At 50.1% G+C, this 23489-nt stretch overlaps 2 protein-coding genes across 2 annotated transcripts in view; both read left to right on the plus strand.

The window, feature by feature from the left end:
* LOC103181711 (calpain-14) overlaps window positions 1–12170 on the plus strand; it is a 28396-nt gene extending 16226 nt beyond the window's left edge. The window contains exons 5-19 of the mRNA XM_007898369.1: window positions 2722–2858; window positions 3887–4061; window positions 4437–4505; window positions 4703–4788; window positions 5443–5517; window positions 7029–7189; window positions 8512–8672; window positions 9090–9101; window positions 9633–9841; window positions 10333–10375; window positions 10797–10877; window positions 11333–11410; window positions 11613–11693; window positions 11805–11866; window positions 12164–12170. Coding sequence (XP_007896560.1) covers window positions 2722–2858; window positions 3887–4061; window positions 4437–4505; window positions 4703–4788; window positions 5443–5517; window positions 7029–7189; window positions 8512–8672; window positions 9090–9101; window positions 9633–9841; window positions 10333–10375; window positions 10797–10877; window positions 11333–11410; window positions 11613–11693; window positions 11805–11866; window positions 12164–12170 — 1437 coding nt within the window. The remainder of the gene's footprint in view (window positions 1–2721; window positions 2859–3886; window positions 4062–4436; window positions 4506–4702; window positions 4789–5442; window positions 5518–7028; window positions 7190–8511; window positions 8673–9089; window positions 9102–9632; window positions 9842–10332; window positions 10376–10796; window positions 10878–11332; window positions 11411–11612; window positions 11694–11804; window positions 11867–12163) is intronic.
* LOC103181645 (calpain small subunit 1) lies at window positions 12123–22845 on the plus strand. Its single transcript, XM_007898275.2, has 6 exons — window positions 12123–12225; window positions 12732–12800; window positions 14069–14147; window positions 17879–17995; window positions 18338–18393; window positions 22425–22845. The coding sequence occupies exons 1-6, from the start codon at window positions 12220–12222 to the stop codon at window positions 22449–22451; spliced, it is 354 nt and encodes a 117-aa protein (XP_007896466.1). The 5' UTR covers window positions 12123–12219; the 3' UTR covers window positions 22452–22845.
* Window positions 22846–23489: the final 644 nt, after the last annotated feature.

The following is a 23489-nucleotide window of genomic DNA, read 5'->3' on the forward strand; positions in this document are numbered from 1 at the left end:
GAGGTGGGGAGACTGTCGAGAAGCACGTTGGAGTAATAATAATAATAAAATAATAATAATAATCCTGGCATTTGATATAGCACTTTTCACGTCGGGAGGACGACCCAAAGCGCTTCACAGAATATACTGTAAAGTGAACTGACTGTATATTTGTGGGCGAACACGGCAGCCAATTGCGCACAGCAATGTCCCACAAACAGTCGTAGATTGAAAATGACCAATTTATTATTGGTTTTGGAGGGATTATTATTAGGCGTGTGGAGTAAGGAAACTTGCCCAAGGTTTCGCCCTGCCTGGAGTTGAACTCAGGTCTCTCGCTTGCAAAGCGAGTGCTCTAACCACTGAGCTACAGGACTCCAAGGCTGTGGATGCTCAGTCCTTGAACATATTCAAGACTGAGGTTGATAGATTGCTAAAGGATAGAGGGATTAAGGGATATGGGGATAGGGCGGGTAAAAGGAATTAGGTTAGAAGATCAGCCATGATCATACTAACAGGCGGGAGGTGACAAACACACGCATGAGGGTTTCGGCTGCATTTGGGGTAAGGTACGGTCGGAAGCAGGCAATGTGGAGTGCCACAAGGATCAGTGGAAGAAAGCGGTCCTGGTCAGGGACCAGATGTGGGGAAGGAAGGACAGTTGTGGGTTGAACCGGATGCCTAGGTTGCCATAACCATAAGACATAGGAGCAGGAGTGGGCCATTCAGCACCTCAAGCCTGCCCCGCCATTTAGTATGATCATGGCTGATCTTCTAACCTAATTCCTTTTACCTGCCCTATCCCCATATCCCTTAATCCCTCTATCCTTTAGCAATCTATCAACCTCAGTCTTGAATATGTTCAAGGACTGAGCATCCACAGCCTTCTGGGGTAGAGAATTCCACAAATTCACTACCCTCTGAGTGAAGAAATGTTTCCTCAACTCAGTTCGAAAAGGCTGACCCTTAATCTTGAGATTATGACCCCTAGTTTTAGATTCTCTAACCGGCGGAAACAGTTTCCCAGCATCTATCCTGTCACGACCCTTAAGAATCTTATAGGTTTCTATAAGATCACCTCTAATTCTTCTATATTCTAGAGAATATAGGCCTAGTGCACTCAACCTCTCCTCATAGGTCAACCCCCTCATCCCAGGAACCAACCTAGTGAATCTACGCTACACCTGCTCTAAGGCGAGTTTGTCCTTTCTTAAATAAGGAGACCAAAACTGCATACAATATTCTAGGTGCGGTCTCACCAAGGTCTTATACAACTGCAGCAAGACTTCCCTACTCTTGTATTCTAACTCTTTTGCAACGAATGCCAACATAGCATTAGCCTTCCTAGTTGCTTGCTGTATCTGCATACTAACTTTTTGTGACTGGTATACAAGGACACCCAAATCCCTCTGAACACTAACACCACCTAGTCTCTCTCCCTCTAGAAAATAATCTGCTTTTCTATTTTTACTGCCTAGGTGAAGAACTTCATACTTCCCCACGTTATACTCTATCTGCCACCTTCTTGCCCACTCACCTAGCCTGTCTATTTCCCTTTGCATTCTTCATGTGTCATCCTCACAGCTTACTCTCCCACCTATCTTCATATCATCCGTGAATTTAGATATGTTAAGTTCTATTTCCTCATCTAAATCATTGATATAGACTGTAAATAATTGAGGCACAAGCACTGATCCTTGTGGCACTCCACCAGTTACATCCTGCCAATCTGAGAAGGACCCGTTTATCCCTACGCTGTTTTATTCCTGTTAGCCACTCTCCAATCCATGCTAATATATTGCCTTTAATTCCATGGGCTCTAATCTTATGCAACAGCCTTTTATGTGGCACCTTGTCGTATGCCTTCTGGATTGGTGAGTCTGAGGGAGAGCCCAGGAAGGTTGAGGAGTTTAGATCCACAGGAGTGAAGACGTTGATGGGAGCCAAGGAGTACGGCTTCCATCTTGCCCATATTCAGCTGCAGGAAGTTTAAACTCAGCCAGGCCTTGATGTCTGCCAGACAAGCTGATAGAACATCGGTGGACATGGACTTGGTACTGGAGGAGGCAAAGTAGATTTGTGTGTTATCAGCATGCATGTGGAAGTTTACCCCTTGTCTGCGGATGATATTGTTCAGTGGAAGCATATAGATAAGGAAAAAAAGAGGGCCAAGAATGGAGCAGGTGACCGGGCGGGGGCGGGAGGAGAACCATTTGCTGAGATGAAATGGAGGCGAACTATGTAGGACTCGAATCATACGAGTGCAGTCCCACTAAGATAGATGAGGGAGGATAACCGATGGAGGAGGATGGAGTGGTCGACTGTGTTGAACGTGGCAAAGAGATCCAAGAGGACAAGGTGGCAGAGGGGGGAGATGGTGAGATGGAGGGATTGATGCAAAGAATTCTAATAATAATCCTATAATAATCCTTGCTTTCAGTATAGCCTCTTACTACGTAGTTGATAAGCACTTCACAGAATATACTGTGAAGTGAATTGACTGTATATTTTGTGGGCGAAACGCAGCAGCCAATTGCATACAGCAGTGTCCCACAAATAGTGGTTTGAGTGAACAAATTTAGTTCCAGGGTTTCGGGACATAGTGACTGGAAGCATGGCCACCGATAGGGGAGTGGAGGGGGTCAAGGGACATGCAGGAGGCCTGATTCGGCCGAGCGAATGGTGTGAGGAGAGGAGTTGGATGTACCATCTCTGATCACAATCTCCGTCTCTCTCTTCCAGTTTTGGCATTTCGGGGACTGGACTGATGTTGTGGTTGATGATCAGCTTCCGACCGATGAGAGGGGTAATCTGATTTTTGTCCACTCAAGTGACAAGAACGAGTTCTGGTGTGCACTGCTAGAGAAAGCCTATGCCAAGTAAGGACTGAATCCAGCCTTTGTCTTACGTTCAAATCCAAAGGTGGCAAGACAGATTGTTAGAGCTGTTAAAAAACCATATGGGATAGTTCGCTTTATAAGTAGAGGTATAGAGTACAAAAGCAAGGAAGTTCTGCTAAACCTTTATAAGTCACTGAGTTCGGCCTCAGCTGGAGCACAATTCTGGGCACCATACTTTAGGAAAGCTATCAAGGTCTTGGAGAGAGTGCAGAGAAGAATTACCAGAATGGTATCAGTTATGTGGGGAGACTAGAGAATCTGGAATTGTTCTCCTTAGAGCAGAGAAGGTTACGGGGAGATTTAATTGAAATGTTCAAAATTATGAGGGTTATTGATAGAGTAGATAAAGGAGAAACTGTTTCCACTGGCAAGTGGATTGGTAACCAGGGGACATAGATTTAAGATTATTGGCAAATGAACCAGAGGGGAGATGAAGAAAATTCTTTTTACACAGTTGTTACGATCTAGGATGGACCGCCTGAAAGGGTGGAGGAAAGAGATTCAATACAACTTTCAAAATGAATTAGATAGGTACTTGAAGAGGAAAAATTTGTAAGGATATGGGGAAAGAGCGGGGGAGTGGGACTGATTGGGTAGCTCTTCCAAAGAGCCGGCACAGGCATGATGAGCCGAATCGCCTCCTTCTGTGCTGTAATATTCTATGATTCTATGATATCCTGTGAAGGGCTTTGAAACCTCTTAACAACGTTATAAGGTGTTATATCAAATGCAAGTATTAGCATTATTATTTAACCATAACAGCACACAGATGGGACCTCAATCTAACATTTCATCTCAAGTACGGGACCTCTGACAATGCAGCACTCACCCCCAGCATAGTATCAGAGCATGAGTTTAGACTGTGAGCTCAGATTTGGGGCTTGAACCCTGATTGAGTGACAAGAGAGACTGAGTCACCAAAAGGCCAGGCTGACACCAGTGGGAGTGGGTGGGATGATGGGGGAAGAGTTCCCGAGAAATTAACCAAGGCCTCATGCATGTTCTAGGCTCCAAGGATCATATGCAGATCTGCACATGGGGCAAATTTCGGAGGCGCTGGTGGACTTCACGGGAGGAATACTGATCGATATCGAACTGGCAAAAGCACCCGACAACCTCTGGCAGTGGATGCAGAAAGCTGACAATCAACGGCTGTTCATGGGCTGCAGCACTCCATCCGGGGTCATTATTCCAGAGATCAGTCACAATTTCTAGTAAAATCTGATCAGGCCATATCATATCTGGAGTTTGGAGTTCTGTAGCGTAGTAGTAGTTAGCGCGCTCGCCTCACAAGCGAGAGGACCCGGGTTCGATTCCTGGGCGTGGCGAAACCTTAGGCAAGTTTTCTTACTCCTCTTACCTAGCTGTAAGTAGAAAATCGTTTGTTGGTCAATTGGCGCATCGCTTTCGGGGGTCATAATCCCTCAAAACAAAATGTGGTCACTCGGTCAGTTTAATGTCTCATCCAAAGTATGCTGCATGAAATTCGAAAATTATTTTTGTGATTATTTTTCATTGAACCTATTAACCTTTGACTCTGTACTCTTTCCACAACAGAAACTTGAGTTTAAATTACCCAACGGGCTGTTGCTGACCCATGCTTACACTGTCACAGGCATCAAGGAGGTAAAGAAAGTTGATAAATCCATTGGGCTGGCTTCGCTTCTCGTCTGCCTCCAACCCTCCACTCAAATCCCACTCCCCTCCTGCCCACAAAACACAGTCAATCCACTTTACAGTGAAGCGCTTTGAGATGTCTCAAAGATGTGATAGGGTGCTATATTAAATGCAAGGATTATTATTATTATTATTGGTCACTGTAGGTGTTGACCAAGAATCAAAAAGAGCAACTGGTTCGAGTGAGGAACCCGTGGGGAAATGCAGAGTGGAACGGATCTTGGAGTGATAAGTAAGTACAAGGTTTTCACACACATCCTCCGGGGAGGGGAGTGGGTTAAGAGGAGGGGGAGGAAAGGAGGAAGAGGAGGTAGGGGGAAAGGAATTTCTGGAATATCGACATTGAGTCAGTCTTCTGGCCTCCTGCTTGTCTCTCATCCCCTCCGCCCCACCATCAGCAGCTGTGCTTCAGCCATTACGTTCAGAAGCTTTGGAACTCTCTTCCCCAATCCCTCCTCCGTGCCACCTCTTTCCCCTTTTTTAGAACACAACTTAAGACCTCCCTTTTCAACCGTGCTTACAGTTATCTCCTCCCTCCCCCCACCCTCGGGATCAGGTTCTGCCATTGTTAAGCGGGTTTGATACATTGCCCTTCGGGAAGAGCGCTGTGTAAAGGCAAGTTGTTGTTGTTGTTTTCTGTAATGCAGAGTATAATTAACAATGGGTTACTGGGAAGAGTAGTTGAGGCCTCAAGGGATTTGAAGACGAGTGCAAGGATCTTGAAATCGATCCGTTCGGTAATAGGGGGTCAGTGGAGTCTGGCTAGACCTGGTGTGATGGGGGGATGGAGTTTAGTGCGGGTGAGTATCGGTTTTGAATTAACTGGATTTTGTGGATAGCGGAGTATTGAATGTAATACGAATTCTTATTCTTGTTCCCTCCTCAGCTCAAAGGAGTGGGACATTGTTGACCCTAAAGTGAAGAAGAGGCTTCTTCTGAATCGTAACGACGGGGAATTCTGGTATGAAATTGGAATCCTGCATCATATTAATTGGGGATCAGCCTTGTTGCTCTCCTCTGTCTCTAACACTGGGATCAGCCTCGCTGCTCTCCTCTGTCTCTAACACTGGGATCAGCCTCGCTGCTCTCCTCTGTCTCTAACACTGGGATCAGCCTCACTGCTCTCCTCTGTCTCTAACACTGGGATCAGCCTCGCTGCTCTCCTCTGCCTCTAACACTGGGATCAGCCTCGCTGCTCTCCTCTGTCCCTAACACTGGGATCAGCCTCACTGCTCTCCTCTGTCTCTAACACTGGGATCAGCCTCGCTGCTCTCCTCTGCCTCTAACACTGGGATCAGCCTCACTGCTCTCCTCTGTCTCTAATACTGGGATCAGCCTCACTGCTCTCCCCTGTCTCTAACACTGGATCAGCCTTGTCGCTCTCCTCTGTCTCTAACACTGGGATCAGTCTTCTCGCTCTCCTCTGTCCCTAACACTGGGATCAGCCTCACTGCTCTCCTCTGCCTCTAACACTGGGATCAGCCTTGTCGCTCTCCTCTGTCCATAACACTGGGATCAGCCTCACTGCTCTCCTCTGTCTCTAACACTAGAATCAGCCTCACTGCTCTCCTCTGTCTCTAACACTGGGATCAGCCTCGCTGCTCTCCTCTGTCTCTAACACTAGAATCAGCCTCACTGCTCTCCTCTGTCTCTAACACTGGGATCAGCCTCGCTGCTCTCCTCTGTCTCTAACACTAGAATCAGCATACCTCTCTTCTGTGGCTAACACTGGGGATCAGCCTCATCACTTTCCATTGGTGATAGCCATTGCCTCTCCCTTTTCCCTTCCATATCCTGCTCTCAAGGATAGTTGTTATTCAATCTCAGTTATTCAGTCAGTTGCTGCTAATTTCCAGCAATTACTGTAAAATGATTGGCGCCTTTTGATTTCTAAGCTTGAAAAGTAGATTTTTCCTTGCTGCTCTGTACACCCACAGATTTCTCACAGTTACCAAACGAAGAGTGGTATCACACAAACCAGAGAGGGAAAAATAATTCATAATGATTCATTATAATTACACGTTCAATTCCTGGGCAGGCCAAAACCTTATATATGTTTTCTTATTCCACACGCTTCTCTTTACCTAGCAGCAAGTAGAACCCAGTTGTTAGTGGATTGGAGGTTCGCTTTCCGTGGGTAATAATCCCTCCAAAAAAAATGTGGTCACTCAATCCATGACTGTTTGTGGACACTACTGTGCACAATTAGCTGCCACGATTTGCCCACAATATATACAGTTAATCCACTTTTCAATATATGCTGTGAAGCACTTTGAGACGTGTCTCAATGACGTGATTAGGTGCTATATCAAATGCAAATGCAAGATTATTGTAATTAATAATGATTAATTATAATAATGGGGCTGGGCTGGGGGGCGAGGAGGTTCAGGGTCAGTGACGCTGTACTGACAGGCGTATTGAGTGGGGATTTCAGATCTTGCAGTGACATGCGGTGTGCACTGATCTCCACAGGATGGCGTTGAAGGACTTCATGGCTAACTTCAAAAGACTTGTGTTCTGTAGTCCTAATCCTGATTTCATGATTGACCAAAGTCATTTGCAATGGCACTATGCCTGCCACCAGGAAAAGTGGGTGAAAGGTGTGACCGCTGGCGGCAAAATGAGGTACAAGGGTAAGTCCTGCAGTGTAGTGGTTAGAGCACTCACCTCGCAATTGAGAAGATGCAGTTTTGATTCCTGTTCAGGGTGAAACCTTAGGCAAGTTTCCTTACTCCGCACGCTTCTGTTTACCTAGCAGTACGTAGGAACCCAGTTGTTAGTCGATTGGCGATCGCTTTCCGGGGGTAATAATCTCTTCATATAAATAAATATTTGGTCACTCAATCCACAGCTGTTTGTAGGACACTGCTGTGCGCAATTGGCTGCTCCCCTCAACATCTTCTCTCCTGTGGGTCTGAACTCCTTAGCCTCCCCGGGCTATCCCTCAAATTCACCGAACCTGTGTGCAACTTAAGTGTCAGGTTTGATCCCTAGCTTTCCTTTCTACCCCACATCCGTTCCCTGACCAGGACCGCTTTTTTCCACCTCTGCCACATTATCCGCATCCGTCTGTACCTCACAACAAAAGCAGCCGAAACCCCTCGTTTACGCCTTCGTCACTTCCCGGCTGGACTATTCCAATGCTCTGCTCGCTGGTCTCCCCAGGTCCACCATACACAAAATACAACTAATTCACAACTCCGCTATTGTTGCACTCTGTCCCCAGAGAGACACATCCTGCTTACCTAATTCTGGAAAGTATTAGGTGCAAGTTTGGCAAGAGCCAAGCATGGGGACCCCAGAGTGTGCGTTGGGGTAACTGCTGGAGTGTAAACAGCTAAAACCACATTAGCTTGCCATTGATATCGCTGTCTGGCAAGCTTTCCCACTGCTTGTCCAGCTAGGACCACCCTACCTGTTAGAGCTTTGGCTTGCAGGGTTAACAGGAGATGAATGGGAGGATTCCCTGCCCCAGTAAGTGCCAGTGCCACCTCTCAACCTATGAGGTTACGTTGAGTAAACTAGGCCTATACTCTCTAGAATATAGAAGAATTAGGGGTGATCTTACAGAAACATATAAGATTCTTATGGGGCTTGACAGAGTAGACAGTGTGAGACTGTTTCCCCTGGTAGGAGAATGTATAACTAGGGGTCACAGTCTTAAGATTAAGGGTCAGCCTTTTTAAACAGAGTTGAGGAAACATTTCTTCACTCAGAGGGTAGTGAATTTATGGAATTCTCTACCCCAGAAGGCTGTAGATGCTCAGTCCTTGAACATATTTAAGACTGAGATTGATAGATTTCTAAAGGATAGAGGGATTAAGTGATATGGGGATAAGGCGTGCAGATGGAGTTAGGTTACAAGATCAGCCACGATCTTATTGAATGGCGGGGCAGGTTCGAAGGACTGAATGGCCTGCTCCTGCTTCTAATTCCTATGTTCCTCTCGCCGCAGATACGTTCTGGATGAACCCACAGTATCTCTTCACTCTGAAGGAGGACGATGTGGACCCCAGAGCCAAGACATCGATTGTCATGGTGTTCCTCATGCAGAAATCCCGAGGCCAATACCGCAAGCAGTACTCCCACCTCCCCATCGCCTGCTTCCTCTTCAAGGTACTCGCCACTTCTTACCCCCTCACCTCATCTTGCCTCCATTTCCCCCCTTACCTGCCCTCTCCTCACATTGCGCTTGCATAAGTCTGATCTTTAGTAAGTAAGTAAAGTAGGAACCTGGTTGTTAGTCGATTAGCAAATTGCTTTTCCAGGGTAACAATAATTCCTTTTTAAAAAAATAATAAATTGTGTCACTTTAATCCACGACTGTTTGGGGGACACTGCTGTGTGGAATTGGCTGCCGGTTTTACCAACAAAATACAGAGTCAATTTACTTTACAATATAATCTGTGAAGTGCTTTGAGACGTCTCAACGACATGATGATGCACTATATTAAATGCATGGATTACTATTATGAACAAAACCACTTTGACAATTGTGCACAGGAACATTAATGTCTCTCCCTCTCCCCTCAGGTCCCACCTACAGTAAGTACAGTGGAGAGCTCGATAACCACACTCCTCGCAAACCTGACAATATTGCAAATAAGGAAACTGTGGTTAATGGGTCTTCAACACATACACATTGGCTACAGTACTAATGGCAAACCTCCAACAGGGTTATACTGTCGCTGTCCTTCACACTGTGATCAGCCTGCACTTGCTCTCCCTCTCTCTCGCTGAGTAAATCTCTCTCTCCCTCACTCTGAGCAAATCTCTAAGTCTCTCTCTGTCTGTCTCGGAGTCTCTCTCTCTTGAGTCTCTCCTCTCTCTCTCTCTGAGCTGTGTGTGCTGAGCCCTGTTTGTGTCTCTGTCTGTGATATGTGTGTGTGTGTGTGTGTGTGCTAATCTCTGAGCCTCTCTCTCTGGGGTGTGTGTCTGTGTGTGTGTGTATGCTAACCTGTGTGTGTCATTCTCTTTCTCTGGGCTATGTGTGTGTGTGTGTGATGACCCCTGTCTGTGTCAGTCTCTCTCTCTCTGTGCTGTGTGTGTGTGCGTGTTGACCTCTGTGTCTCACAGTCGCAGGTTCAGAGAGGCAAGATGCCACCCACATTCTTCACTGAGATGACCCTGGTCAGGAGGCAGACACAGCTGATGAGAGCCCGAGAGGTAGTGGAGATCTTCCACCTGAGGCCTGGCACCTATGTGCTGGTGCCCTGCACGGAAATCCCTGGCAACGAGTGCGGATTCGTCCTCCGCACCTTCTACCAGAAGAAGGATGGTCCCAGGTACCCGGCTCACCACGTGATAATCATAGCAACAACATGGTCTCCTCATTCACCCTGTGCTAAATCATACAACAGCACAACCTCCTCATTCACCGTGTGATAATCACAACAATAACACAACCTCCTTGCTCACTGTGTGCTAAATCCTGTAGCGATCCACCAGTTGACTAACAACCAGGTTCCTACTTGCTGCAAGGTAAATAGGCGTTTGGAGTAAGGAAACTTGCGTAATGTTCTGCCCCGCCTGGGAATCGAACTTGGATCCTCTCGCTTGCGAGGAGAGCGCGCTAACCACTAAGCTAAAGGCCTTTCAATCATGTAATAAGAAGAATGTCAGACCGATCGCATGAAGAGTGATTCTCCACCCGGGTTTGTGACTTGCTCCTCCACTGTCAAGTGCTCTGGGATGCTACCCTGCATGAGGGGTGCTATATAAATACAAAAATATAAAGTTATTGTTGTATTAATGTCCACTCATTTGTTCCTTCCAGAAATATGAATTTCAACTCTAACCTTGAGAAAGCCAGCAGCCAGGTACAGGGCACCTACCTTATAACCCGGCTGATCATGGTGATGGGTTTCCGTGTATGTCAGACACCCGGCAGATCATGGTGATGGGTTTCCGTGTATGTCAGACACCCGGCAGATCATGGTGATGGGTTTCCGTGTATGTCAGACACCCGGCAGATCATGGTGATGGGTTTCCGTGTATGTCAGACACCCGGCAGATCATGGTGATGGGTTTCCGTGTATGTCAGACACCCGGCAGATCATGGTGATGGGTTTCAGTGTATGTCAGACACCCGGCAGATAATGGTGATGGGTTTCCCTGTATGTCAGACACCCGGCAGATCATGGTGATGGGTTTCCCTGAGTGTCAGTCACCCGGCAGATCAGAGTGATGGGCTTATGTGTGAAAAGCTGTGTAAATCCACGTTATTGTTGTTGATGACAGAGTCTACGCTCAAACAACACAACCCGAAGCTACAGTTTGTCTGAAAATCATTTCACCCCCATGTCACCCATTGCTTCTAAGGTAAACATTGTTTTTTTACCCCCTCCTTCTTCTCCCCTTTCCCCCCCAATCGCCTCGCTCCCTCTCCCCCTCATCTTGTTCCCTCCACCCCCCCAACACAGTGACCCCCTGACACAACAACCAAACACAACAACACAACAACCAAACACAGCGACACAACACACACACACAATCCACCAACAATAACCTGACACGACACAATATGGAAACCAACCCAACAACTCCCTCTCTCTCACTCCAACACAATACACCACAACAACAACTCCCCTTCTCCTCCTCACTCACTCTCTCAACACAGTACAGCACAAAAATAACCAGTAACAAGTCATTATGGGACAGAGGAGGTGTCCCATTAAAGAGGGTCCGAGGGGTAGCTCCGAGGATGTCGCGTACCGTGTGTGTGTGTGTGTGTGTGTGTGTGTGTATATGTGTGACTAACTGTGATCTGTTGCCAGACTACCTTCAAATGGCCAGAGCGACAGTACAGCTGGTTTGAGGATCACCCTGAGCCCATCTCCCCCTCCTTCCCTGAGGTGAGCTTCGTCTCCTCACTATCCTTCACATCCTGCCTTAAAACCTACCTCTTCAACCGCATCCCTAGTCACCTTCACCTCCCCTTTCTCTCCCCCTCTCTCCCCTCCCCCTCTCTCCGCTCGGTGTCTGACCCTCTCTGTGAAGCACCCTGAGGTGTTACCCTGTGTAAAAGGCTGTGTAAATCCACGTTGTTGTTGACAGAGGCTGCACTTGAACAGCATAACCCAAAGCCACAGTTCGTCTGAAAGTGATCCTGTCCCCATGTCACCCACTACTTTTGAGGTAAACACTATTTATTTAACTCTCCCCCACCTCATTGCCCCTCTATCCTCACCCCCCCACCCCCCTTCCCGCCCCCAACCCTTCCCTAAACATAATTACTTTATTTTCCAGAATCTGGAGATCGATGATGGTTATTTACAGAGGATTTTAAATGAAAACTTTCTGGAAGGTAAGTCTGTTTCTGTTTGTGTGTGTGTGTGCATCTCTCTCTCTGTATCTTTCTCTCTCTACCTGTCTCTCTTTATCTGTGTATGTGTGTCTGTATCTCTCTCTGTCTCTCAGTATCTCTCTCCTCTCGCTCTCGCTCTGTGTATCTCTCTCTCTGTATCTCTCTGTAACTGTGTGTCTCTGTATCTCTCTCTCTGTATCTCTCTGTGTATCTTTCTCTGTAACTGTGTGTCTCTCTGTATCTCCCTCTCTGTATCTCTGTCTCTATATCTCTGTCTCTCTCTCTGTATCTCTCTCCCCAGGCTATAAGACACGTGAAGGTTTCAGTCTGGACACTGCCAGGTTCATCCTGCTCTACATGGACGTATCCTTCATACTGCAAAATCTCTCTGCCAGATCCTCTCTGCAATTAGGTTAGCGGGGCAGAGAGAGGGAGAGAGAGAATTGTAACCTATAGCTGGTGTTTTCCACGTCTGAATTGACAAGAAGCCAATGGAGTGTCTACTCCGTACCACACAAATTGACGCTATAAGGACCACCCCCACCGTCTCCCGGCTTCACTCGCTCCCCATCCCTCAGAGAATCGAGTTCAAGATCCTCGTCCTCACTTTTAAAGTCCTCCAAGGTCTTACTCCTCCCTACCTCTGCGACCTACTAAAACTTCACCAACCTTTCCGCGCTGTATAAATGTAATTTGTTCTTGTATATACGGGGAACTCTGGTTCGGAAACTCTTCAGCGAGATGATGGTTTCCTCATGTGTCAGGCACCCGGCTATCCAAACAAACAAACAAGCAGAGAGAGAATTGTAACCTATAGCTGGGGTTTTCCACGTTTGAGTTGACAAGAAGCCACTTAACCAGCATCCCAGGTGAACAACAGCGGGCATGTGTCCTGGCCGGAGTTTGGGCACTTATGGAGAAAGCTCACTCATTACAAGGTGGGCAAAACCTGACAAACGCCTGTCTCACCCTGTGTCACGCTGGCTCAGCGAGTGCCTGGCTCCCCTCATCCTCTGCCAGGCTCTCCCTCCCACTCTGCATGGCTCCCCTCCCCCTCACCCTTTGCCTGGTTTCCCTCACCCTCCTCCTGTGCCAGGCTGCCCCTCAGCCCGTGCCAGGCTGCCCCTCAGCCCGTGCCAGGCTGCCCCTCAGCCCGTGCCAGGCTGCCCCTCAGCCCGTGCCAGGCTGCCCCTCAGCCCGTGCCAGGCTGCCCTCAGCCCGTGCCAGGCTGCCCCTCAGCCCGTGCCAGGCTGCCCTCAGCCCGTGCCAGGCTGCCCCTCAGCCCGTGCCAGGCTGCCCCTCAGCCCGTGCCAGGCTGCCCCTCAGCCCGTGCCAGGCTGCCCCTCAGCCCGTGCCAGGCTGCCCCTCAGCCCGTGCCAGGCTACCCCTCAGCCCGTGCCAGGCTACCCCTCAGCCCGTGCCAGGCTACCCCTCAGCCTTCACCTTGTGCCAGGCTGCCTCAGCCTATGCCAGAATGTGTGGGGTTTGAGCTCCTAGTCCAGGTGCACACTAAAGCGCAGGATTCGGGGAGTGTTTGGGGGAGTATGTGGGGGATGGGGAACATGTGTAGTGACTGTGTTTGTGTGTGCAGTGATTGTGTGTGTGTGTGTGTTTGTGTGTGCAGTGATTGTGTGTGTGTGTATGTGTGTATGTGTGTGCAGTGATTGTGTGTGTGCAGTGACTGTGTGTGTGTGCAGTGATTGTGTGTGTGTGCAGTGATTGTGTGTGCGTGTGTGTGTGAGTGTGTGTGTAGTCATTGTGTGCGTGTGTGTGTGTGCAGTGATTGTGTGTGTGCAGTGATTGTGTGTGTGCAGTGACTCTGTGTGTGTAGTGACTCTGTGTGTGTAGTGACTCTGTGTGTGTAGTGATTGTGTGTGTGTGCAGTGACTGTGTGTGTGTGCAGTGATTGTGTGTGTGTGCAGTGACTGTGTGTGTGTAGTGATTGTGTGTGTGCAGTGACTCTGTGTGTGTGTAGTGACTCTGTGTGTGCAGTGACTGTGTGTGTGTGCAGTGACTGTGTGTGTGTGCAGTGATTGTGTGTGTGTAGTGATTGTGTGTGCGCGCGTGTGTGTGTGTGTGCAGTGATTGTGTGTGTGTGTGTGTGTGTGTGTGCAGTGATTGTGTGTGTGCAGTGACTGTGTGCAGTGATTGTATGTGTGTGTAGTGACTGTATATATGTGTAGTGACTGTCCTCTATGCTGGACAGGATCTGTTCTGCCAGTGTGATGTGGAGAACTTGGGATTTCTACAAGTCACACAGCTGTGCAACTGCCTGCGGGCAGCAGGTAAGTGCCAGACAGCGACACTGCCCCACGCTGACACACAGCGACACCGGCCCACGCTGACACACAGCGACACTGCCCCACGCTGACACACAGCGACACTGCCCCACGCTGACACACAGCGACACTGCCCCACGCTGACACACAGCGACATCGCCACGCTGACACACAGCGACACTGCCCCACGCTGACACACAGCGACACTGCCCCACGTTGACACACAGCGACATCGCCCCACGCTGACACACAGCGACACTGCCCACGCTGACACACAGCGACACTGCCCACGCTGACACACAGCGACATCGCCCACGCTGACACACAGCGACACCGGCCCACGCTGACACACAGCGACACGGCCCACGCTGACACACAGCGACACCGGCCCACGCTGACACACAGCGACACTGCCCCACGCTGACACACAGCGACACTGCCCCACGCTGACACACAGCGACACTGCCCCACGCTGACACACAGCGACACTGCCCCACGCTGACACACAGCGACACTGCCCCACGCTGACACACAGCGACACTGCCCCATGCTGACACACAGCGACACTGCCCCACGCTGACACACAGCGACATCGCCCCACGCTGACACACAGCGACACTGCCCCACGCTGACACACAGCGACACTGCCCCACGCTGACACACAGCGACACTGCCCCACGCTGACACACAGCGACATCGCCCCACGCTGACATACAGCGACACTGCCCCACGCTGACACACAGCGACACCGGCCCACGCTGACACACAGCGACACCGGCCCACGCTGACACACAGCGACACTGCCCCACGCTGACACACAGTGACACTGCCCCACGCTGACACACAGCGACATCGCCCCACGCTGACACACAGCGACACCGGCCCACGCTGACACACAGCGACACCGGCCCACGCTGACACACAGCGACACCGGCCCACGCTGACACACAGCGACACTGCCCCACGCTGACACACAGTGACACTGCCCCACGCTGACACACAGCGACACTGCCCCACGCTGACACACAGCGACACCGGCCCACGCTGACACACAGTGACACTGCCCCACGCTGACACACAGCGACACTGCCCCACGCTGACACACAGCGACACTGCCCCACGCTGACACACAGCGACACTGCCCCACGCTGACACACAGCGACACTGCCCCACGCTGACACACAGCGACATCGCCCCACGCTGACACACAGCGACACTGCCCCACGCTGACACACAGCGACACTGCCCACGCTGACACACAGCGACACTGCCCACGCTGACACACAGCGACATCGCCCCACGCTGACATACAGCGACACTGCCCCACGCTGACACACAGCGACACTGCCCCACGCTGACACACAGCGACACCGGCCCACGCTGACACACAGCCACACTGACACACACTAACACAGACACACACTGACACAGACACACACTGACACAGACACACACTAACACAGACACACACTAACACTGACACACACTGACACAGACGCACACAGACACACACTAACACAGACACACACTAACACAGACACACACTGACACAGACACACACTGACACAGACACACACTAACACAGACACACACTAACACTGACACACACTGACACAGACGCACACAGACACACACTAACACAGACACACACTAACACAGACACACACTGACACACACTGACACAGACACACACTGACACAGACACATACTAACACAGACACACACTAACACAGACACACACTGACACACACTAACACAGACACACACTAACACAGACACACACTAACACAGACACACACTAACACTGACACACACTGACACAGACACACACTAACACTGACACACACTGACACAGACGCACACAGACACACACTAACACAGACACACACTAACACAGACACACGCTGACACAGACACACACTAACACTGACACACACTAACACTGACACACACTAACACTGATACACACTAACACTGACACACACTGACACAGACGCACACAGACACACACTAACACAGACACACACTAACACAGACACACACTGACACACACTGACACAGACACACACTAACACAGACACACACTAACACAGACACACACTGACACAGACACACACTGACACTGACACACACTGACACAGACGCACACAGACACACACTGACACAGACACACACTAACACTGACACACACTGACACAGACACACACTGACACAGACGCACACAGACACACACTAACACAGACACACACTAACACTGACACACACTAACACTGATACACACTAACACTGACACACACTAACACTGATACACACTAACACTGACACACACTGACACAGACGCACACAGACACACACTAACACAGACACACACTAACACAGACACACACTGACACACACTGACACAGACACACACTAACACAGACACACACTAACACAGACACACACTGACACAGACACACACTGACACTGACACACACTGACACACACTAACACAGACACACACTGACACAGACACACACTGACACAGACACACACTAACACAGACACACACTGACACAGACACACACTGACACTGACACACACTGACACACACTGACACAGACACACACTGACACAGACACACACTAACACAGACACACACTAACACAGACACACACTGACACAGACACACACTGACACTGACACACACTGACACACACTGACACAGACACACACTGACACAGACACACACTAACACAGACACACACTAACACAGACACACACTGACACAGACACACACTAACACTGACACACACTGACACAGACGCACACAGACACACACTGACACAGACACACACTAACACTGACACACACTGACACAGACACACACTGACACAGACGCACACAGACACACACTAACACAGACACACACTAACACTGACACACACTAACACAGACACACACTAACACTGACACACACTGACACAGACGCACACAGACACACACTGACACAGACACACGCTGACACAGACACACACTGACTGACACAGGCACACACTGACACAGACACACACTGACACAGGCACACACTGACACAGACACACACTAACACAGACACACACTGACACAGACACACACTAACACTGACACACACTGACACAGACGCACACAGACACACACTGACACAGACACACACTAACACTGACACACACTGACACAGACACACACTGACACAGACGCACACAGACACACACTAACACAGACACACACTAACACTGACACACACTAACACAGACACACACTAACACTGACACACACTGACACAGACGCACACAGACACACACTGACACAGACACATGCTGACACAGACACACACTGACACACACTGACACAGGCACACACTGACACAGACACACACTGACACAGGCACACACTGACACAGGCACACACTGACACAGACGCACACAGACACACACTAACACAGACACACACTAACACAGACACACACTGACACACACTGACACAGGCACACACTAACACACACTGACACAGACGCACACAGACACACGCTGACACAGACACACACTAACACAGACACACACTAACAGAGACACACACTGACACAGACGTATACAGATGCACACTGACACACACTGACACACACTGACGCAGCAACACACTGACACACACTGTCACACTGACACTGACAGGCACTGACACCCACTGACACACTGTGCTGGTGTTTCCCGGTGTGACAGATTACCCGGTGACGAAGCCTGTCCGCCGGCTGTTGTGCCGCAGGTATGGAGACACCGCGGGGAGGGTGGATTTGGTCGGTTTCACCTGCTGTTTCCTCCGCATGGACTTCACTATGAGTGAGTAACCGGGGTGTGTGTGGGGTGGGGGGAGGGGGGCAGGTGGGGGGAGAGAGGAACCGGTGGTGGGGGGTGTGGGAGTGCGGGAGCAGATCGGGGAGAGAGGGGAAATTACAAACATCAACGCTTGCATCTGTGCCCACCCCCCCCTCAGGTCAGTCTCCCTCCAAAGCTCCCTGTTGGGGGTCGGTCACTAACTGCAGGAGGGGCTCCCTAACCCTGACCCGTGGGTGGGCTCTGACTGTGCCGATAAAATTGCCTATGTAAAAAAAAGATGTCGGGGGTCGTGCGGCTCGGAGCCTTTACCCTAAACAACCACTTAACAACTGCTTCCTTTTCCAGAAACGTTCAATAAGTTAGGGAAAGGTGCTCCCGGGATCTCTCTGTCTGCTGACCAGGTAGGACTGGCTCCGACATCCTCTCGCTGGGTGCATTGGGAGGGAAGGATAGAGAGAGACCCCCAGCCCTCCAGGGAGGGAACCCCCACCTGCTCTCTCCCTGACCCCTCCATTCCCTCTCCTTCACCCCGCTATTCCCCTCTCCCTGATCCCTCCCTTCCCCTCTCCCTGATCCCTCCATTCCTCTCTCCCCCACCCCTCCATTTCCCTCTCCCCCACCGCTCCATTCCCCTCTCCCTCACCCCTCCATTCTCCTCTCCCTCACCCCTCCATTCCCCTCTCCCCCACCGCTCCATTCCCCTCTCCCTCACCCCTCCATTCCCCTCTCCCCCACCCTCATTCCCCTCTCCCCCACCCCTCCATTCCCCTCTCCCCACGCCTCTATTCCCCTCTCCACCACCCCTCCATTCCCCTCTCCCCCACCCCTCCATTCCCCTCTCCCCACCACCCCATTCCCCTCTCCCCCACCCTCTATTCCCTCTCCCCCACCCCCCATTCCCCTCTCCCCCACCCCTCCATTCCCCTCTCCCCCACCCCTCCATTCCCCTCTCCCACACCCCTCCATTCCCCTCTCCCCCACCCCTCCATTCCCCTCTCCCCCACCCCTCCATTCCCCTCTCCCCCACCCCTCCATTCCCCTCTCCCCCACCCCTCCATTCCCCTCTCCCCCACGCCTCTATTCCCCTCTCCCCCACTCCTCTATTCCCCTCTCCCTCACCCCTCCATTCCCCTCTCCCCCACCCCTCCATTCCCCTCTCCCCCACGCCTCTATTCCCCTCTCCCCCACTCCTCCATTCCCCTCTCCCCCACCCCTCTATTCCCCTCTTCCTCACCCCTCTATTTCCCTCTCCCTCACCCCTCCATTCCCCTCTGCTACACTTTACACTCCACCCTCCTGCTTTCTGCTTCAACCACAGCCCCGGCAGTGAGTCCAAGACACTCACACTCTTTGCGTGAGAGAGTTCCTCGTAAACTCCCCATTAGATCGACGACTGGAATGAAATGAATCCTACAGTTGCCCTGTCTCTCAATTGAATTCTTCCCCAAGTAGATATTTCATCCGCACATGTTCGCTGAAGCAACCGGTCTTCTTTCCACACATCCGTTCATAAAGGAAGGAAAATAATAATAATAATAATAATAATAATAATAATAATAATTAATCGCTTATTTCATGCATTCCCCTCTCCCTCGCCCCTCTATTGCCCTCTCCCCCACCGCTCTATTGCCCTCTCCCTCACCCCTCTATTCCCCTCTCCTGGAGTCCTGTAGCTCAGTGGTTAGAGCACTCACCTTGCAAGCGAGACACCTGAGTTCAATTCCAGGCAGGGCGAAACCTTGGGCAAGTTTCCTTACTCCACACACCTAATAATAATCCCTCCAAAAAAAACAATAATAAATTGGTCAGTTTCGATCCATGACAGTTTGTGGGACACTGTTGTGCGTAATTGGCTGCTGCGTTTCGCCCACAAATATACAGTCAATTCACTTTACAGTCTATTCTGTGAAGTGCTTTGAGACGTCTATAAGACGCTATATCAAATGCAAGGATTATTATTATTACACTGGTGCAGTGGACCAGTCCACACAAGCCCACCTGGTCTTATCAATACCTTGTTTCCAGCAGCACCCGAGCCACTATACCCATGATACAGCCATACATGAAGAAAAATTTAATAAGGAAAAATGTATTTGGTTGGCCATTAATCACTGGCCTAGACCGCGGCTCAAAGCCCTGATGTAGGGCTCAGACCCCAAAACCTTCTGGCTCATAGGCCAGAGCGTGAGTGACTTAGAGTGTGAGTGATTGACTGATGGCGTGAGTGAGTGATTGAGAGCGTGAGTGCCTGACTGAGGGTGTGAGTGACTGACTGAGAGTGTGAGTGATTGACTGAGGGTGTGGGTGTCTGACTGAGGGTGTGGGTGTCTGACTGAGGGCGTGGGTGAGTGAGTGACTGAGAGTGTGGGTGACTGACTGAGGGCGTGGGTGAGTGAGTGACTGAGAGTGTGGGTGCCTGACTGAGGGTGTGAGTGACTGACTGAGGCCGTGAGTGAGTGACTGAGAGCGTGAGTGACTAACTGAGAGCGTGTGGGACTGACTGAGAGCGTGAGTGACTGACTGACAGAGCGTGAGTGACTGGCTGAGAGCGTGAGTGACTGACTGAGGGCGTGCGTGACTGACTGAGCGTGTGAGTGACTGACTGAGGGTGTGAGTGATTGACTGAGGGCGTGAGTGACTGACTGAGCGCGTGAGTGACTGACAGAGTGTGAGTGACTGACTGACAGAGCATGAGTGACTGACTGAGGGCGTGAGTAACTGATTGACAGAGCGTGAGTGACTGACTGAGGGCCTGAGTGACTGACTGAGGGCGTGAGTGACTGACTGAAGGTGTGAGTGACTGACTGACTGACAGAACGTGAGTGAGTGACTGACTGAGGGCGTGAGTGACTGGCTAAGAGCGTGAGTGACTGACTGAGAGCGTGAGTGACTGACTGAGGGCGTGAGTGACTGACTAAGAGCGTGAGTGACTGACTGAGAGCGTGAGTGACTGACTGAGAGCGTGAGTGACTGACTGAGGGCCTGAGTGACTGACTGAGGGCTTGAGTGACTAACTGACGGCCTGAGTGACTGATTGAGAGCGTGAGTGACTGAGGGTGTGAGTGAGTGACTGAGAGTGTGGGTGACTGACTGAGGGTGTGAGTGACTGACTGAGGGTGTGAGTGAGGAACAGTATAAAAGGGTGTGTGCGCGTGTGGAGGAGGAGATCAGTTGGGGGTGAATCGCACAGCTCTTTTCAGAGCGGATGGCCTGCTCTGTGCTACGAGATTGTGTGAGTTGAGGATTCCTGGCATATTTCCCACATTATCACTTCCAGATGATAACAGAGAAAGAAAGGTTTGGTCTTGCAGTTGATTTATGTGTTTGGTGTGTGTGAGAGTATGTGTGTGAGAGTGTGTTTTTACATTGTTTACCCAGAACACACACAGTCACTACACTACACAGTCATTATACCCTATTGAAGTGCTTTGAGACATCCTCCTGACATGAAATGCGCTGTATCAAATATGGGATTGTTATGTGTGTGTGTTGAAGCATTGGTGTGTGTGTTTTCATATTATTATTATATTCTGTAGTTCTTGAATAATAATCCCTGCATTTGATACAGTGCCTTTCGCGCCAGAAGAACATCTCAAAGTGTTTCACAGGATTTACTGTAGTGACTGTGTGCTGCCAACAATGCAGCACAGAGGAAAGCAGCGAGACCGATCCCATGACCCGGGTTCAATTCCCAGGCAGGGTGAAACTTATGCAAGTTTCCTTACTCCACAAGCCTCTGTTTACCTAGCAGTAAGCAGGAACCCAGTTGTTATGGGATTGGCGGATTCTTTCCCTTTAAAAAAATGTGGTCACTCAATCCACGGCTGTTTGTGGGACACTGATGTGCGTAAATTGGCTGCCGCATTTTGCCTGCAAAACACCTTCAATTCACTTTACAATATATTCTGTGAAGCGCTTTGTGATGTCTCAACGACGTGATATGACACTATGCCAAATGCAACGATTATTATTATAGTGTTAGAGGCTGAGCTGATCCCAGTGGAAGAGGCTGGGCTGTTAGTAATGAGGGGACCAGCTGGGGGTTAGTCTTGAGAAACGATGCTCAGAGGGACCTCATTAAAGGGAAATAAGATTCCAAATGGGACTGAAAAGCAAACTTGAAACAGTACTTTCAGATAGGCCGGGTTCAGAGTCACAAAGGGGCAATTTCAGGAAGTGTTTCTTATCCCAGAGGATAGTTAATGATTGGAACAGGTTACCAGGACGGGTGGCTGAGGCCAGGACACTGGGACTCATTTAAAAAGCAGCACAATGCTGTGATGGGTAGGAGGGGAGGGAGGTCTTCGTTCTGGAGGGTCTTCCTCAGCCCTGAACTGATCTTGTGATTGAGTGAGGGTGTGGAATGGTGTGATTATGTGATGGGATAATGATATGATGGGATGGTGACTGACTGTGTTTTTGCCCCTCATAGTGGATGATAATCTCCGCCTACTTCTGAGAGAAGCTGGGATTCATCCCCCAGAGACACCGAGGAGGAAAACCTGCTCCATCTCTGGGAAAGCAGCGGGACCAATTGGCAAGATAGTTACAACAACAGCAACTTGCATTTATATAGAGCTCCTTACGAAGGGTAGCGTTCCAGAGCTCTTGACAATGGCGGGGCATGAGGCACAGCTGGGGTGGAGGTGGGGGGGTGAGAGGTGACCAATACTCTTAGAATGGTGGCACGTACAGCACTGGGGGGGTACAGTACAGCACTGGGGGGATACAGTACAGCACTGGGGGCTTTACAGTATCTTCACTATCCTGTGCAATTTGCACATGCACGATATTTGTCTGGCTATGTTTGTTTCTCTGTGCCTGTGTGTGTGTGTGTGTATGAGAGAGAGAGAGAGTGTGTGTGTATGAGTGCGTAAATGTGTCAGTGTGTGTGTCTCCATGTCAGTGTGTGTGTGTTTACACAAGAGGACATGCTCACATTGATGTGGCATAGTGAGGAGCAATGATATTATTGGCCTGAGCCAGTGAACTTGGCTGGCTGGCTGGCTGGCCTATCGTTGCTCTGTATCTTGATTATTTCAGTGAGATTTCCCCCTCCCCGAGTCTGTTCTCTTCACTCTGAACATTCCCAGGGTCCACAGGCTCTGCCCAAGTGCTGATCCCAGCCAGCAATCTCATTGCCCTCTCAACGTGATCGCGTCCTGCCATGTGATAGAGATCCAGAGACGCACAGGCAGAGACACGCACAGGCAGACACGCAGAGACGGGCACACGCAGATACATGCAGAGGCAGGCAGATGCAGAGGCATGCACACAAAGACATGTGCACAGGCGGAGACATGCACACGAAGACACGCGGACATGCAGAAACACACACACTAACAGACAGAAACACTCACACCAACAGAAAGATACAGACTGACAGTCAAACATACACACACTGACAGGCAGACAGATACCCACTAGCATTCAGACACATACACACATACTGACAGACATAAACACGCACACCGAGAGACATAAACACGCACACTGA

Source organism: Callorhinchus milii, unplaced genomic scaffold (assembly GCF_018977255.1).
Source record: "Callorhinchus milii isolate IMCB2004 unplaced genomic scaffold, IMCB_Cmil_1.0 Scaffold3, whole genome shotgun sequence".
In the NCBI taxonomy this organism is placed as follows: Eukaryota; Metazoa; Chordata; class Chondrichthyes; order Chimaeriformes; family Callorhinchidae; genus Callorhinchus; species Callorhinchus milii.